The sequence below is a fragment of the Neodiprion pinetum genome, chromosome 2 (assembly GCF_021155775.2).
Source record: "Neodiprion pinetum isolate iyNeoPine1 chromosome 2, iyNeoPine1.2, whole genome shotgun sequence".
Classification (NCBI taxonomy): domain Eukaryota; kingdom Metazoa; phylum Arthropoda; class Insecta; order Hymenoptera; family Diprionidae; genus Neodiprion; species Neodiprion pinetum.
In genome coordinates, this window is record NC_060233.1 from 8,665,808 (window position 1) to 8,685,379 (window position 19,572).

The 19,572-nt window shown below is 37.8% G+C and overlaps 1 protein-coding gene across 1 annotated transcript; it reads left to right on the top strand.

The window, feature by feature from the left end:
- The first annotated feature begins 244 nt into the window (after positions 1-244).
- On the top strand, positions 245-17,531 carry LOC124211240 (gastrula zinc finger protein xFG20-1). The gene is made up of 7 exons (XM_069133830.1): positions 245-1,101; positions 4,768-5,259; positions 5,438-6,682; positions 7,028-7,062; positions 11,303-11,637; positions 11,774-12,620; positions 12,828-17,531. Exons 2-7 carry the CDS (start codon positions 4,787-4,789, stop codon positions 12,932-12,934), a joined length of 3,042 nt encoding a protein of 1,013 aa, XP_068989931.1. The 5' UTR covers positions 245-1,101; positions 4,768-4,786; the 3' UTR covers positions 12,935-17,531.
- The last annotated feature ends 2,041 nt before the right edge of the window (positions 17,532-19,572 follow it).

A 19,572-nucleotide genomic window follows, 5' to 3' on the forward strand; every position in this document is an offset into this window, starting at 1 on the left:
GGTTGGGACAGCTGATAAATTCTCACAGTTCTGGTAACATGACGACCTAAAAATTGGGAATACGAGTGGCGAAGCGTCGTTTCTTATTCCCTCTGAAAGAAGACGCAGCTAACACTGTGTTTGGCAAAAGTGAGCAAACGTGATTTTGAAAGATATTTCTCGAGACGCACTGCGCATGCGCGATAGTACGACGGCCGAGGGTCGAGAGTCGACTTAACCTCAAGCAAGGTCGATAGATGCGCGCGCACGTCAGTGTCGCTTCGAGCTGCGGTGCTGGAGGTAGACAGGAGGGCAGGTGTTTTGGTGTTTGTTGTCAAATTGTGATAATCATCTGTAGTTCCCGTATCTTGTGTTAGCTGGTTAAAAATTGTCAGTAACGCTGCAGGTCGACGAAGCAGAAATAAACGTGGCCGTAATACCGAGAAATCGAGGCTGCGCGCGCTGGTCGAAGGCGGCCATCATTAATTTTCACCCGATAGAATATTAATAGCAGCATTCATTCAAGAATTATGTATTTGTTTACCGATTTGTTACGATGTAGAAATTATTGACAACGCTATTGCTTCGCGAAGTGGGCGAATATTATCGGGGCGCCTCCGTATCGAGTACCGGTAATTGTCGCACCTGTTATGGCTTGAAACTGGGAAAGTTAACTGTGACACGGAGAGAGACAAGTCGCCTCGCTGCTGCCTGCTTGCCTGCGCGTAACCACGCGACGTTCAATGTGGCCAGTGGCTATGTACCGTTAGTTGAAAATCCTTCTCCATTACTGGTTTTGCCGAGTGCAGTAACGACGTTCGACGACGCCGTGGTGAGCGTCATTAACAAGCTAAGTACAATTGTGTTTGCGCGGTGGTGCTGAAACCGTCGGAAAGGAATCCGAGTCGAGTTAGCACGGCCCTGAGCAGCGTCTATGACGTATGCAAAGCACAGTGAACGCTTGAAAAGCCTCGGCGACGAGGAACGCTTAACCCGTAGAAATGAGAAAGTTGGTGCTGTGAATATCGAGAACACACGGTCCGAGCCGAGGAACGGGCCAACCACACAATCGAGAAGGTGCTCACTGCACGAAGGATACCAGTCGCGTCACAACTAACCGGGGTAAGTAGGACGTGCGTGTGAAACGTTTATTCCCGTGGCAGGAGTGAGTGTTTGTCGAACGACGTAGAGGTAGTTCTCTCTCGTTAAGCGTGGCGAGCGGGAGAACGAGCCGAACTCGGTTCGCGCGTCTCTTCGTCCTCGGCAACAACGGTTTTCGACGATAGATCCCATACCGTTACGGATTTCCCGACGTCATTGTACCGGGTCCCGCTGGATATATCGGAGCTTGGCTCAATTGGGAGGAATATCGTAGCTCGCGGGTTTCCGGCTTAGGGTCAGACCAGGCCAGCCAGCCGACGCGGAGGTGTGTATAACGTTACATGTGTGTGTTGGTATTCGATCTTGTAGAGACAACAACGCGGCGAGACGACGGCGAGAAACCGCGAAATAGCTGGTGGTCACACGGCACCCACCCCAAGATACTAAAATACGTCGCGAGAGCCTCGCCGTGGCTCACGGCTCGGGCCTGCCTTTGGTGGGGTGGTTAGAAGTACGGACAGTGGTTGAGGCTTGGTGGGGTTGGAAATTGCGTGGTGGTGGGTGCCTGCCTGCCGTGGTCTCCGAGGCCCCTCCGAGGCATCTCTGCTTCTAACCCGACGAAGTGGGGGTGTAAACAACAGCCCTGCTTCTGCTTCTGGTGCTGGTGCTGGTGCCGCCTGCCTGCCTACCGTTCGTAGGACGTGGGGGGATACGGGAATCGTCGGGACTCCGTCGAGGCGCAGAGTATCGCTGTAAAGTCGACGGCCGTCGCTCGTCGTCGACGTTGGACCCGCGACAACGAGTCCGAGGCGAAAAACTCGGCGGCATAGGATTTTACCCGTTTCAGCCCGCGTCGACGCTTCAGGTACAGGCTGTGCTCGCTTCCGAGTTTCAATAATGGCCGACTACGCAGTGCCAGCAACCGACGGCTCCGCGTTTCGCTTCGCTTTTCGCTCGCTCGCGGCCAACGCCCAACTTCTTCCTCGACGCTGCCCGGCGCGAGTCGTATTCATTCCACGCATATTATTACCGATCCGACGTTTACAATCTACTTTCCAATTCGTCTACCGAGACGCGGCTGAAATTTAACCATCGAAATAGCTAGAACCGGTGTGCGATAATTTACTTAATGAAAATCGCAAACGCTAGTCGGATTCTTCGATTCGCCAATTTAGCTCGGCGCAGAAATCTCGCCTCTCTCTTGCTTAAAATAGCACCGTCACTTTTTAGACGTAGAAAACGAGCCAGCCGCGTTCTCCGAGAACATCGCTATACGCGAACGAGTCTGAAACGTTTAATCCGCTAGGAATTGACTCTCGCAAGTTGCGAAATCGTCACAGGGTTTCAATTTCGATTCGATTTTTTCAAATCTCTACTTTCATTTTTTAAGACTTATACGCATTCCTCTTTTGCTGGCTCTACTTCCATTGTCTACTTCTCCATGATCGCGATGCCGCGTCACTTCCGGCTGACGTTGCCTGCGTATTACCAAAACTACCGAGTTCAAATATCGTATATTACGCCGTTACATCGCCTTGGTCACGTCGAAGGTCGTACGATTTGCTATTAAACAATTTTTATTTCACTAATACAATTCTTCTCGTTTCGTCGTGCGTCAACGATTTGTCTCTTCAATATAGGTATATCGATAGATGTTTTTCCCTCTTCTATTTATCCTGAAACCATCGTTTAAATATGATTTGCAGGAAAGCCGTGACTGTTGTTTGTTATACAAATATGCTTTACAGCATAAGAAGATAAACACTAATCTGCGTCATTTACGAGTCAATACTAACAACTGTAATAGTAAAATAGTTCATCTTCTATTTATCCTCCTTTGTTCTTCTTTATTTCCATTTACAAGGCAATTGCAAATACCACCTTATCGGACTGCGACAGTAAGGAAAAAAGGGACTAAGCGTAAATCCGCGTACCCGCACAAGATGCAACAAAATAACACACATGGGAGTTGTAACAAAAGTTGGATCACCGCGACTCTGCGGTGTTACACGTTACATGCATGCTCCGTGTATACGCGTACTTGTTATAAGTATATAATTTTTCACGCGTGCATATACGCATAGACGTTATATATGTACATGCATATATGTGCAACCTTATTTCCTCGGTACACAGCTGTGTGTAGTTACAAACATCATATCGATATCGTAACTTACGTGCGTTATGTAACATTGAAAAATAATTACAAGGCACAATTATGTCTCCTGCGTACTTGTAAGAAACTCACATGGTCCAATGACATTCCTCGTTGCCGGTGTGCGGCAAGAAGTTGAGGCTGCGGATGCATATTACCCCTGAACGCCGAACCTATTTCTGATATACATACTACGACACCCGAGAAGAGACCGCGCGTGGCCTTGCACTTGGTTGGGTCCGCGACTGCTGTGTGCCCCCCTCGTCATTTTTCTTATCCCGTAAGGCAATCAAGGGCGGGACGTTGTCCCACTTTGCTCTCCGGGAGTCGCTTCCCATTCCCATTCCCAATTCTCCCCCCATCGTTTCGTATACACGCTCCTCTCCTCCTCTACTCTCCTCTATTCTCATCTCTCCAGGCTCCCTTCTTTCTTGGCTCTTCACCCCTACCCCGGTACCCGTCACCCCATCGTCGTCGCCCCGCGAGTTCTATTTCGCGTGGGGTTCCCAGTTTCCCACCTACCGCCCCCCCCCCCCCCCTACGCCCCACCTTTTAACCCCCCCACGGCCAAGTGGGGGCGTCTAAGTGGGGTGAGATCCCGTGCCACTAGTCGGCTTCGCCGACTTCCCCCCCTCGATGCCTCCCCCTCTGTTACCATACACCCCCACTCGACACGGAACATCTACCGAATCCATGCTGTGACACTTTGACTTGTACCTTCGTCGGGTCAAGATCAAAGTCGGCGGGTTACTTGACCCCTATTTTCTCCCCCCCCCCCCCCCCCCCCCCCCCCGATTTCACCCCCATTTTTTCCTCGGGGCAGACACAATCAGAATTGCTATTTGTCACAAGAATTTAGAGAAAATAAAGAAATCTCCGAATTTTGTTATTTTCGTCTGAGAAGAATAAGACTGATGTATATGAGACGAAGTTATACTTCTGATATTTTTTCATATGAGAATGTTTAATTAATGCGCATTCTGTATCTGGTAACGAAAGCCTGTATCTACCTGAGTTTTTTAGGCTTGTAAACACGCGAAAAACGGAATTCTCTGTATATCGAGAAATGTTGAGAGGGCGGCTCGGTTGTAAGTTCGAAAAAAGGAGATGGAGGAACAAAAATAGAATGAAAAATGTACATAGGTATATGTATATATATATATACACACCGCGGAGCTCCTGAGTCGCGACGCGGCACACGATTGACGGGTTTGGTAGGTAGGGGCAGAGTGGAGGGGCGACGAAACGGCAACGCGCTGTATCCGTCTCGTTCCGAGTAAATCGGGGGAAAACGCGAACGGGGAGGGGGGGGTGGGGGAACTGGGGATTGACCGACAACGATCGACGGAATTTTTTGATAAATTCGGGAAAAAGGTCGGGGTGGGGGGTTGTAACGATTATCCACACGCAAACCTTGAAACTCCCTGTACATGTGCATGCAGCCAGAAAAATGATCAATATCTTGAATAGGATTAAATATTTTCAACAAGGATGTTAAAATTGATTTTGAAATTCTTCTTGCCCATTTTCAGATACGACAAGTTGTGTAAAATGAATTTCACACCGTTTCCTGGGTTTACAACCGGGTCTATACCCACTGGGACGGTTCATCAATTTGCAACTGCAAAATTTGCCCAAAATTTGACTACTGGGGGTCAAGTTGTCGGCGTGTTGTCTGGAGGCGAGGGTGGCGTACATTATCTGAGACCCGTCGATCCAAATGGATTCACTACTGTTGCCCAGGGTGGAAATAATCAGCAACCACAAATCATTACTTTACCTATCACCGTGCCTGGCAAAGATGGTACCCAACAACAGCAAACGGTTCAGATCCAGGTCGTCAATCCGAATGTTACTCAAAGTGGGACTAGCGGGGACCAGCCCAAGTATCATTTGGCTCCTCTTTCTTTGGGCCAGTTTCCTCAGGGGGCGGCAACCGTATTGACCGTTGCTTACAGTCAGCAGGATGCCGATGGTGTTCAAATACAGGTTCAACCACAGAATACCATTGCTACAACCCAAACGTGAGTAAAAAAAAATCGAAGAATTTTATTTACTTTTTTGGTAAAATTTACCAAAGTTTGGCTCGCAAATAATTAAGTTACTGAAAGTTGTAAATTCTACTCAATAATGATAAATTGAATTCATATTTGGAGTGATCTTGATATCCGTGATGTTAAATTGAAGTTTTTCTCATTACAGATCGGATCAAACGACTCAGAGCACGTCGACAGCTGTAACGACAACGTCGCAGCAAACGATTCAGCAAACCGTCCACCTTCCTGGTGCTCCGGAAGGCCTAACCGTAGTGGCTCAAATTCCACAGGATTTGATACTTAGAGAAAGTATGGACGAATCAAAAGAGGATGTCAAAGAGGGTACAACGCCCGTAGCACTGATAAAGAGGGGTACTGTCAAAAACCAGGGTAACCAAAGTAACGAAGAATTGATAACTTCGATGCCTGCTAGTTGGCAGAGTTTAGCAACGCCTGGATCCACTGTAGCTGACTATTTGTCCAGACTGCCGGCGAGCACGCTACCATTAAGCTTACATTCCTTTTTGAAGTTCTCTGCGGAGACAATTAAGAGAGAGGAGACCATTGAATCTAGTCCCTTGAGCGCAGACGGACTAGAGGTTCCAGTTACTACAGCCTCTGGAGAACAATCCGTTCACATTACAGTAGCGGGTCCAGAGACGGAGATTACTCCGGACGTTGTAGAAGCCGCGGAACCTGGCACAAAGCCAAAAAAGAAGAAGAAGTACAAGAAGAAGCCGCCAAAGCCAAAGAAACCTAAACCTGGCCAGGTGACGATTGCTACTGCGCTTGATGGAACAACGCTGTTCTGTTGCCCTCAGTGCAACATGGCTTATCCAGAGAAAGAGTTACTAGAACAACATTTAATCGGTCATAAAATCGAAAGGAGATTCATATGCGACATGTGCGGGGCCGGACTGAAACGTAAGGAACATTTGGAACGGCATAAGTTGGGCCACAGTCCTGAGAGACCGTTCATTTGTTCTGTATGCATGAAGGGATTCAAACGAAAAGAACACCTCAACCTTCATTTTGTCATACACTCTGGTCAGAAAACAGAAGTATGCACGGAATGCGGTAAGGCATTTTACAGGAAGGACCATCTTCGCAAACATGCTAGATCCCATTTGGCTAAGAGAGTGAAGGACGACCCGTTGAACACTACGGACAATTCTCAAAATCAGCAACAAAATCAGCAGCATGAGGAACAACAGCACCAGGAACAGCAGCAGCAACAGCAGCAGCAACAAAATAATGTGCCCGAATTACAGCAAATTCAAATTCAAGTTGGTCAGGGATCTGGAGCCCAGATTCACCAAATTTCTGTTAGCGAACAATCTACAGTTGTTCTACCAACTGCGGCTGAAACTGGTGCCATGGCCATGCTGCATCATCAGCAACAACAGCATTAGCAACAGCCTACCGCCCATATTCAAACGGGGCGGTATTTTCGGTTCAATCATGAGCAGGCCAAGGGAAGAGTAAGGCAAAACGTACAGAATAATTGAATAATTGAAATAAAAGAAGACTCTAAGTGTTGAAAATTGTACAATTTAACAATGTAGACGTCGTATTTAATTTACGCTGTTTGTCTCTGGTTTAACATCTGAGTACAAACGAATTTCTCCAGTAGCATTTGAATTACATCCATGGAAAGTGTTTTGTATTATCTTGTTATTTCAGTTTCAAACAACCCAATATTATTAATAGTTTTTAATACTTAGAGTCCAAGTTATCTTTAGTTTTCAATTCTCAGTATCATATGCAATGGTATCTGGCACTACACCAGAGGTTATGATCGTCTTTCTGCATAAATTGAATAGCAAAATGTATAAAAAATTTTCGAACATTTATTACGAGTATCTGGTTTTAAAAAGATTAACGTAAGATAATGCAGAATTATCCTAATTGAGATTACATAACTTCAGGTACATCGGAACATCATCAAGATTTTAGAATATTTTGGTTAGCAAGTTGCCGTTTTACTGCTTCAATCTAATCTACAAATTGACAATGAAATTTCGTTACATCGTTTTCTGTCGTAGTCTGTATATCTTTCAAATTATCCATATAACACATATATACCTGATCAATAGTAGGATTGTTAAGGTTTATGGGATGTAAATTCTCCAAATTAAAATCAGTCCGTTTTGTCTGACGATAGTAAGCAATCATGATAAGTTTTTCTACTCGTTTTGGGAGCATGATTTTTTTTCCTGAGTGGGCGAAAAACAATAATTTTTCCCCAATTTATATTTATCTTATGACATTTTATATGATTTAATCATCATGTGGTATCAGCAAATGAGCTACGCAAACCTTGATCATTTTTTTGTTTTCTCTTATATCGGATTTCTTCTGAGGATTGTTAACTACAGGAAATACATGTGATCAGTGAGAATGTATCACTTGACGTTTTCGTAGGTTGATTGCCATTATCTGTCGAATCTTAGCAAAAAACATCACAGATTGTATTTTATTGCATTTGTGCAGGGAAAGTAATATATGTATGAAATATGACAATTTATTAGTTTTGTTGAAGCAAATCGGATACGAAATGTAAATTATACTAAAAATAATTTTAAATTTAGTTCATTTCTTATATAAGTTATGCATAAATGATTAGCAGTATGTAAACAGAAATTGATAGGAGCTATTATTGCTGGCTAAAATTAAATTATTACTGACGTAATTCTAACGTGCAAGTAGGATTAAAACAAAGTGAATATATTTTTTAAAGCACCATCTGGAATTACTAGGGGTAAAAATAATTGAATTTGAGCTTGCAGAATTAAAATCATGGTAATCCTTGATAGAAAAATGCTTATAACCAATTGTAAATACAGGATTTTTCATTAAACAAATTTGACAAAAAAAAAAAAAATAAACAACACGAATAAGTACCAATTGAAAAAAAAAACATTGCAGCATATAGAATAAATATGATTATTTATTCTCAGTAAGGAAATTCAACTGATTGCATTGAATTGCAAAAAAGGACATCAAGAAACAAATATATAATAACTCTGCGACGTCAAACTTTTACATATATGTATGCATGCATACACGTTGTAAATCAAAGATTGCTGTATATTTTTACAAAGGCAATATCTGACACATGTGGCACGTATAATATTGAACTATAATGAGTATAATATTGACGTAATAAAGAATGTCAAATTAATATAGGATAATTATATAGCTTATATTTTTCAGTACATATTAGCATGAGCTGTGTTCAAACAAAAATTTAGATTTAGAGAAAGATGTCAGTTTTTTTTTTACGCGTGTCAAACATTGGGTACTTTTTTTCTTTGTGTCTTCCGCGTATAGAATGACGTTATTAATTTTTACAGAACATTTGGTAATGTTGAAAATCATAAATCAAGTAAACTATCATATAGGTAATGAAATATTAAACGAATAATAGACTCAGCTTCGACTTCCTGCGAACTTGGCTCGCTTAAATATAAATTTATTTTCGAACGTACAATCTAAGTAACTAACTGGTAGTTAGCCTTATATTTCTCATAAATCTTGGAGATGGTATTTATAAAATATAATTTTAATAATACATAGCTGTACGTATGGAATTTGTTATCAATAAGATATATTTGAAGAAAAAAAGTCAACAAAAAAACAATTAAAACCTAAATAAAAAAACAAACCAACAAAATGGTAGTAATTATATGATTTTCAATTGAAAACATTTTTTTCCAGCATTTTCTCTATGTAATTATCCTATATTTCAGCATAATTTGTACTCATTCAAACGTTAACTATAATATAAATATATTTAATTTTTCTTCGCGACACACAAGCTTTACATCATCTCAAGGTTCTAGGCTCGTTTCCATGCATCGCAAAAGCGCGAAAAATGTATGCTGATCGACAGTGGAACTGTTAATTCAAAATTTATTTTCCCTTTAGTAAAACGGCAGCTAAGCCGTTAAAATGACACGATTATGGAAGTTATTACAATGTGTATGAAAAAAAAAAAATATACCCACAATTAAATAATTTTTTAATTACATAGGTATAACATTTTAAAGGCAGTGGGTCGAGCTATTATAAAATTATTACTATATTGTAGTTATAACGAATAGTTTGTAAGTCATTTTCATTGTTACTTACATAAATATTGGAAGAAAAAAAAAGGAAAAAAAAAGAAAAAAAACATCTAAAATAAAGCGTACATTTAATATACATCTCGTTGTTCAAGACGACTCGTTTATTTATGTATATCTACACGTATTTATTTAAGATGACGAGTTGTTAATCCGGTTCGCGATTCTCAATCTCCCACCCCTTAATTATCAATGGATTTGGTTTTCAAGTAAAAACGAAACTGGATCTATGGTCGGTACGGAATGAGCCCGGTTATCAAGGGAATAGCAATAAATTGGGATCGGGATCGATATCGATGCTGCCTATTGAGATTGGCGGGGGCGGGGCGAGGGGCAGGGGGAGGGGGGAGGGTCAATTTATTTTTCCCATTGTCATTGCCGCGCAGCCTTTGAAACGAAGATTTGGAACCGGTGTGTGTACCCGGTTACCCCGGCATGGCCGGGTATTCGGGCATTTTCGCTTAGCCCGAGAAAAAATAGTTAAGAGGCTGGGACAGTAGAGGGCGGACGGTGGGGTGGGGGTGCCGAGTTGAGGGACAGGTGTCAACGGCACGAATCTTTACACACGATTATTCGTCGGGGCCGAATTTATCATCGAAATCATAAATGGTAAGCGGTTATTAATAATTATTACATAAATTGTGAGGGCCGGAGGATGCCGGGGCCGACCTTTCAGCCGTCGAACGGCCATTTTATGTTGAAATTCGTGCGAATTCGGCCTCGTATCGACTGGCTCTGTGGTATGAGGGGGGAAAGGACGCTTTCCCCCGTTCCACCCCTGCGTCTATCGGCGAAATACTGACGGCTTAGGCGAAATACTGCATTTTTATCGCGTGTTATCGTACAAGGCCCACTGAATAATCAACCCTAGGACCCGAAACATGGGGAAAGAGAGATTTTTGTAAGTAAGATCGACTTATTTCTATTAATCCGCATTAAATACACCTACATATCCATTGTGACAGCCAAACAGCATGTAAAATTCTCTATCCGTGTACCTGACGTATCTGTGTTACGTATCGTATCATGCGAAAAAGCATTACGCAAAATTATAGTCTTCGCGAACAGCAAAAATTTTATCATCTTCACTATTATGGCTTACCGCTCTGTCCACACGTTATTCACAGATCATTTATTTACCGCCAGTCTAGTTTTTATGGTAAAAAATCCTTCATCCGATACGCAGCGATTTAAAAATGAAATACAAGTCAACGCGTTTTCATTGTTCGAATTTTACTCTGTATGTGTGTATGCCATCAGATACGTACTGCTTCGATTCATACAGTTTAAATTTACCGGTAATATATCAATTTTCTGATAAAACTATGCACCAAACTCATCCTTTGGGAATTAGAGATAATTTTTTTTTGAACATCTTCCCTACTTCATTCGTAATTGTATTACTGGATTTTCCCTTTTTTGCGTTTATATCTGCATATTCGGATTACATAGGTTTAAACTCAAAAATGAACTGTCGAAATTTTTATTGTCGTATTTTTCGATGTCTGTTATGTCGTCGATCTTCAACTCATTCTACTTTCGGAAATATTCAATTTTTTATAAATCTATTTTGGTACCGTAATATTTCATTGTCTACACATAATCGGACATCTATGAGTTTACAACTGTAACATTGTCTCTATATTAGGTCCATCGGTATAATCAACTTTCATACAAAATGTATGGATTGTATAATGTAATTGATGATATTAATTACTATTTATACCTATTCAAAGTTGTAATCGAATCGAGACTTCAAAAAAATTGTAGTAAATGATAATCTTGGATTTGCGACAAGGCATTTGCCTTCATTGCAACTTCTTACCAAGCGTTTTTGCATACATGTATCGAAATTATACTAGATTGAGAAAATGCCAATTATGTTTTTCAGGTATTGGATTGACGATTTGCAATGAATTTCCCGCCGTTTGGAGGCCATTTTCCTGGTACCATTCCGAGTATCCATCAATTTGCTACCGATAGTTCAGGAGGCGCGGGTGCTCGCTACGCCAATCATTTTCCCAACCAGCCTCCAATCGGAGTGCCGGTTATGGGAAAATACAGATCAGAAGCTAACGGAGTTCAATCTTCACAGTCCCAAGTTATGATGAACAATAAGACTAGTTATCCGAATAGCAATGTTCACCATTATCCAAACGTTCCATACTCCCAGGGTCAGCCGGTTCAACAACGTCCAACAAACTCACCTGGCATGCAAGAAAAACGTACTTATCATCAGGTAAGAAATGATTTTGATCGATCTTTACATAATTATATGTCATTTTATTGCCACCCCAATAAAATTAGAGATAAATCTGACATTCGTCCTGCTATTTTTCACGTGATTGATCCACAATCATTTGGTCATTTTTCAGACAACAGAAACAATAAACCAGCAGGACGTGTGCAATCTTCTTCAAGACAAAGACAAGAGCAAGGATAAGAAGAGCGAGGATCATCAAAGAAACGGCGAAGCTACTACGAACGGTTCTCAACAAGATTATACGATGCATCAACATCATCAGCAGCACGCACACACGCAAACACCAGCAACGATGCCTGCCACATGGCAATCCCTAGCAACGCCTGGGTCAACGGTTGCAGATTATTTGAGTCACTTGCCTGCAAGTACTTTACCATTAAGTCTGCACCATTTTTTAAAGTATTCCGCTGAAAGTATCAAAAAAGAATCAGAAATGGCTCAGACGACATCCGTGGCTGTTGCGACGACGACAACACCAAACATCATGATGTCACCGACCAATAAAAAGAAGAAAAAGAAGAAGGCACCAAAGGAGAAAAAACCACGACCTAAGCCGGGCGAAATTCGTTTGACCACTGCTTTGGATGGTTCGACGCTTTATTGTTGTCCTGAATGCCACATGGCGTATCCCGAAAGAGAACTTCTGGAGCAGCACTTACTTGGACACACGCTAGAGCGAAGATTTGTTTGCGATATATGTGGGGCCGGTTTGAAGCGCAAAGATCACCTGACCCGTCATAAACAGAGTCATAATCCAGAGAGACCGTACGTATGTACAGTATGCTTGAAAGCTTTCAAAAGAAAGGAGCAGCTCACACTACACTTTGTAATACATTCCGGCGAGAAACGACACGTCTGTACCGAGTGTGGAAAAGGATTCTACAGAAAGGATCATCTTAGGAAGCATACCAGAAGCCATATTGCAAGACGAGTCAAGGCTGAACTCAGTCAGAATGCTGGTGAGCTCGAAACTGAATTCATTATCAAATGTTTATCTTGTTTTGGTGCTCATAAGTGAGCATTTTGTCATATGCTGCTAAAAAATGTTCATTAAATAGCAATAAGATTTATCATCTTCGTATGGTTTTGTTAGATGAATTTTCCAGCCGAGTTCGAATTCTGATGTAGGACTTTATAATTACTGAATGCGAACAAATTTCTAACAGGTACTCAACAAAACCAACAGCAGAACAACGCATCTAACATGCAGACGACAACGGTAACAGCGTCGTCAGTTCTTCCAGGGGGACATCCAGGTGCACTTTTATCCTGAGCCCCGCCACCTGGGAACTTCCAGGTTCCCCACCCAAATAATATTATTCACCCGCACACTCCGCATCACACATTACATCATCACCACTTAGCAGCTGTTAATGTAGCACATCAGTCAAGCACTACACCGTTAGCAGCTGCCAGCCACTACCAGGCACATGAGTTGAGCTTCTTAGGGCATGTCAAAGATTTCTGAGATAAGGTGACTACCTCTGTCAAGAGGATGTGTACTGTCAGGTAACTCGAACATGGTCGTGGCATATCGGCGAACATCGTAGGGTTTATATTCGCTGATCCATGTGTTTCACGTGTGTGCGGATTTTTTCTTTGCATAATAATACGACTTGTATGACATTAAACGTATTATTTGATGGGATCAGCTGTTATACATTGTACAGTTGTGTTTTTCAGGTTTTACGGTCGAGCGATAAACATAGTAGAATCAAAACATGACTTACATTTGGGGGGGCTCTTTAAATTTTCGATCTATGTAAGATTTTTTTTCTCAACTTTTCATTTGTGGTAGGCATTGTTGGATGAATTTCATAGGAATCTCAAAATATTGGCAACAATTCGTGCGATGATCACGAACAGACATTCGTGTTTATGTCGACTTATCATTTCAAAATTGATAAAGAAGTGTTGCAAAATGGGAAATTGACTTGATTGAAACATGGACAACTGCCACATATGCATAAGTAATTCGAGACATCCTTAATCGTTCTATTGTTAGGTAACTATGTGATGTATTAGTAATTTTTTTTCACACAAATTAAATTGTGTTGAGGTTTATCAAAGTCCTTCACATTTAACGCTATGTGATTTGCCAGAAAGCTCTATAAATTATAAAATATACTTACTTATATGTTGAAATATAGGATTCTGTGACCATAGAACATGGTTGGATTTGATATTTAAATAGTCAACCACGCAAAGCGTAGAGTACCATATGCAGCAAGTGAAGATTGCCATAATTATTACATATTCACGTTTTCATACAAAACGAAAAATATCGTGACGCAACTGTTGGACATGTCATGAAATGTCTGTAAAGAATATTTATATATCTAGGTATTCTCTTCGTATTACGGTTTGTTAAATTTTACATTATCCTCCTAACTTCCATTCGATTACCATAGTTTCAATAATAGATTGCTGTTTTTGCTTAATTTGGTTTGCAAATAGTTTTAAGTAAATATATCGTCCTGAAATACATGTTGACTAATAAGTTGGGCGAACTGTTGATAGTCAAAGTAGTGTACTTTCAAACTGACAAGTTTTGACAGTTGATGTCAAGACATTGATGTCATTGGTGAAGTTATTGACCCAGTAATTCTTAAACCAAATCGTAATACGCATAATGTGTACACGTACAAATATATTTTCTTCCTATCAAATTTCTGTGAAATAATTATATCTATGTTTGTGATGCTTTTGTAACCAGAAAGTCCAAGAAAATCTTTGTCGCATGAAAAAGCGATTTTTTTTTTATGTCGAAAAACGCAGGCGTGAAAAACGTCTGACACAAGAGTCTTGCCATATTACATAAAGAATATAATTTTTTTTCATTGAAGGTTGATTATGGATTAGCCTACATCAATAAAATCGCAAATATAAACGTATGTTTTCGTTAGAAAGTATGGTAGGATAATGCTTAATTCCGCAATTTTTCAAAATAAATTCACACACCTTTTGAGCTGTACTTTCCGTTGCATAATAAGTTTGATTCATAAAAATTTGAATCCTTGTATCAATTTAGAAGGCATTTAACCACTGTACTGTATAGAAATATGTGGCAATACTGAGAGAAAGAATTTTATTTCAATTTTAAACAAAGTTATCAGTATTTTATACATTAAATCTAAATTTATTTTATGTGAATTCGTTGTTATTAGTAATATTATTATTATTATTATTATTATTTGGGAAGCGTACTATTTACAATAGACAAATTTTGGAGTTTGTATTTTTTTTTCCTTGCTAATGCTTTATAGTAATATTACGATTGTTTTATATTTATGCAAACATTCTGTTGAATTTTTTTTCATTATTAGTATAATTATGTAAATTCGGATTCCAATTACGTATCCGAACACTTTGTAATATCCATTGAGTAGATTTTATTAGGTACAAAAACAAATTACCTATCTTTATTGTTTTCGATTTGGTATCCTAGCCTTTTGAAAGGACGAAATATGAATAGAAATATTGCAATCTCTTATTTTACTAGTTGTGATAAATTTTAGCAGCTATGATTTTACTGTATCATTTTTTTTTTTTCTAGGCGTGCCATTACATTTTTTGGTTTTTGATTTTACATTTTGTACGTAGATTAAATCATGCCAGAGTAATTTCTTGCCATAATCGCATTTATAATTTTCTTTACTAAAAATGGTTTATGCATTTTGCCATATGTTTTTCTATGAGTCTTATCTTTAATTATCTCAAATTCAGTTTATAAGACTGTCATATTGTGCAGCGGCAAGCAACAATAAATATGATTGTAGATTATATGAACAAAAGCTTACGCCGTAAACCTAAGCATGCAGTAAGGATTGCTGAATACTAAATGATTTATACAATGAATTTGTTAGTTTCCATGAATTTAGATATTGCTAAATGATTATTGGTAGTAAATAAAATGATTAGCAAATGAATTCACATGATATCATTTTCGTCAAAGTATTCCATCTTGATTTAGTATTCGGCAGTATCCCATGTAACTCTATTGGTTAAATATGTAGCAAGTAACAGGAAGATTCAGGTTTATCAGACCTCAAGTATAAGTATGTACTAAACCATACAGTATGTACTAAACTACATATATGTATATATATATAAATATATACCACATATATATATATAAATATGTGGTTTTTATATAAATACACCCAGTGAGAATGTGTGCGTGTGTGTATGTAAGTATAAGTATACGTGTGCATGACAAGAAAAAAGGCAAGAACAAACTGAACTGTATTAAAATACTCCACCGCCACGTACTAGTAATCGTAAAGACAAAAAAAAAATAATAATAATAATGATAAACATAAAAGTACATTCTAGGATAAAGTTAGCGAGTAAGTTTGTATACAAATATTGAGATATAAGTTGAAGAAAGAAAAAGAAAAAATTAATTAAACATTAGGGAGTTGGGGTCTTCAAGAAGATACTCAGACTATGCAAAAATAAAAATAGCTTTACGATTTATAAAGAATTTTCCAAAGTATGCTGCACGTTCGAAGTCTGTCAAATGATACAGTTTGATATAATTGAAGAGGGCTTCTAAAATCTATATAGCTACACATAAAACTCTATGGCGACTAAATACGCTCAGACTTTACACGTACTGTTGCATAAATGATAATAATTTTTTCAATTTTTTTATTCACCTTCATAAAAAATTATTATTAGTCTCGTCAGTTTTTTTATTCTTCTGTGTAGAAGTAAAATTGTCACAAATGTTATTTATTATTACCGAAATCGTATTGAAATCAAACAATAAGTGTTTAAGGCTGACTAGATACGGTATTTAAAACTTTGTAGTAATTAAGTACTCATTTATGAAAGTTTTGTAAAGCCTTGAGCTGGCTTGCTGCTTGGTCGCCATAATGAATTCAGCATATATGAAGTGTTTTGTGCTGAAAAGTGTGGCTGAACAATTTTGTATAACGCGATTGCTAACTTTAAAGAAAGATTAAAAAAAAAAAAAACATAATAAAGAATGAAAAGAGAAAAAAATTATCGAGGAATGCTTCGAACTGAGAAAAAGAAATATTTTTAGTAATATGAAAGAATAAATTTAATGGTAATGAAAATGTAATGCAACTAAACCTAAGCGAAGGAAATATGTAAGTGTAACATTATGATCGATATATATATATATATATGCACATATATATATGTATATATATATATATTTATATATATATATAACTTTGAGCTAATATTATATTTTATCCACAAAATATAATTAGTATTCGTAACAATTTGAGTATAAGCGTAATTAAAAGAAAACCCAAATATTAGTTATTTTCAGAACAGATTACATGAGTTTTGCCGACGACGTAGAGTGAACGTATAATAATTTCGTGCGCCTAAAATGAAATATAAGATAATAAATATCAAATTTTATTTCAGAAAAAGCGCATAAAGCAATATTTAAAGTATATATGTGTACACAACATTCTTGCTAAAGCCTCAATGCCTCGATACACTTCTGAATATTATTCTGATTCATGGAGATTGGACACTGATAGACGAAATAAAATGAATGGTCTCAAAAATGAGAAGTAATACTCTATATATGAATTTCTTCTTCTATTCTTTGTACTCAAATTTTTTTGTTTTAATTTATCTAACATACGACTAGCAACGGATAAAAGTCCAGTAATGCTTGACATTTGTAAAACCCATGGTTGTGAATCAATTTGTCTTATTACCTGAAATCAGTGTATCAAATATCATCTGATACGTAGCGAATCAAAATTAATAGAAATTTTTAATACGTATATTAAAACCTTAACGTCTCTCAGTGCCAATCTGTGAACGAAATTCAAAACTTTGTAATCAAATGCAAAATGATAAACGAAAATCATATTTTTCTACAGTGTTGAAATTTATTTGTAACACTAAAATTATATGAATTTGAATAATATCTCAATACGTGATTAGGAATTATTCATGTATTAAAACCAATCAATTATGTAGAACAAAAGTGAATGAATTATACGTGCGTAAAGGTAATCGGTGAAGCAGCAATTTAAAACTTATTTTCCAGCACAGAAGTGATGAAGAGAGAAGCAAAATACAAAAAATAAATTTAAATAAAGATAAAAATATGAATATACAAAATCCTCGACATAGTACAAAATCTTCAACTTTTCCGATAGTGAGTGTCAACAGTAGTGCAAATGACTTACTTATTTATGTCTTACCTACGTTTCGATCACATCTAAGTTTGCATCCTTTCAATTTGACAATAGTCAATGACGAAGTTACACTATCGTTTTGTAAAAATCTAAAATTGATTTTATTTTGTCGAAATAATATTACAGGAAGTTGAAAGTTTCTAATGCACGAAAAATATTTGCTTGTATGTACAGTGATAAATTATTTTGAACTGGAACTTATCGTCTTAACAACCTACCTATAGGTACATGGCTAATAATGATCGTTTGCAAGCACCGCTATTTATTATGTCAGTTGTACTTTGCGTTTTATTATTACACTTTCATAGCATTCGTGTATCACTGTATCATGTACCATTTTTCTAGGGTACATAGATAGGTGTAACTATAAGTGATACACAATATATTGGTTTAGTTTTCTTTTCTGACTGATATCAAACATTTTATAAATTAATAATTAACCGTTCTGGCGCTCTCAATTTTTTTTTTTTTTTTTTGTTTTTTTTTTGTTTAGATTGCATAAACATATTAACATTAGCAAAGAAAACAATAAATAAATGAATGTAGGCCACGAAATGAAAAGAAGCGCTAACAAATTTTTAACATCTCCCAGCATTGACAGAAGTTGTTCAATAAATATCATCTTACCTACTTGAAAGCGGTGCTCGTGAGATGATGAGTAATGTGTTTCCAAAGGTAAGTAAGAGCAAAAATATCGCTTTAATTTCTTCCAAGCTAAGTAGACTGGTCGATGTTCACAGTTTTTAGCCAGCAAGCTCATTCTGCAAAAAACTACCATCAACAGTGCACAATACAAGGATATTGCTGGTAGGAATTTAACTTCCCCAGATATTAAAAATCTGAACAATTCTAATCAATGAGTAGACAAATATATATAGTATATATTTTTTAATTGTATAATTGTATATAATAATGATTTATTAATTTAAATATGTTCGCTACAGTAAATAACAAACGTTAGTATATGTGAGTATTGTTTTTTAAAAACTATGAAGTTGAACCAATACAATAAATTCGTCTAGCTTCAATAATAAATATAATGTACAGATCGAATAGACAACAATGTGTGTACATGCATTTCTTTTGTATGAATAATATTATACATGATATATAGCTATACATAGAAATCGGACAGATATAGAGTTGCCGTTACTTTATTCTCTCAAACAAAGTTGTCGCATTGTTTATTTGCTATCGTAGCAAAAAGCTAATTTATTCAACATACTGATTTATCAACATAGCAAACAATTATCCGAAAGACACGTACGTATAGAAAATTTCTGGCACTTTTCTCAATAATTAACGAAATATAAAAATCACTATGCAGTGTTGCAATAATGCACCCCTTCCAGAAAAAAGGTACACGTGGCAACTCCATACTCTTATAGAGGGTTGTAAATATTACATACTAAATTTTAGTGGATAAGATACGTAATTTGATTTTTGTATCTATTATATATACATATGTGTGAGGGTGTGTGTATATATGCAAATATCATAAATAAGCATCGTTTTTTGCTAAAATATTGATATTTCATCATGGGTCCTATATTCTTTTACTAACTGCAGCATCAAGTTTATCATGCTGGAATAATTTAATACGCAGCGAATAATCATTCACACGCTATGACGGTGATCCATGATTAGCTCAATTCATACAAAGGTTATTATTATAATAATAAGTAACGCTGCCAAACCTTAAATAACAAAT

Excerpts from the sequence above, each read along its gene's own strand:
- LOC124211240 (XM_069133830.1), top strand. The coding sequence starts at position 4,787 with ATGAATTTCACACCGTTTCCTGGGTTTACAACCGGGTCTATACCCACT. Across the intron at positions 5,260-5,437 it reads ACCATTGCTACAACCCAAAC|ATCGGATCAAACGACTCAGA; the intron begins GTGAGTAAAAAA and ends TTCTCATTACAG. Across the intron at positions 7,063-11,302 it reads TATCTGGCACTACACCAGAG|GATTTGCAATGAATTTCCCG; the intron begins GTTATGATCGTC and ends TATTGGATTGAC.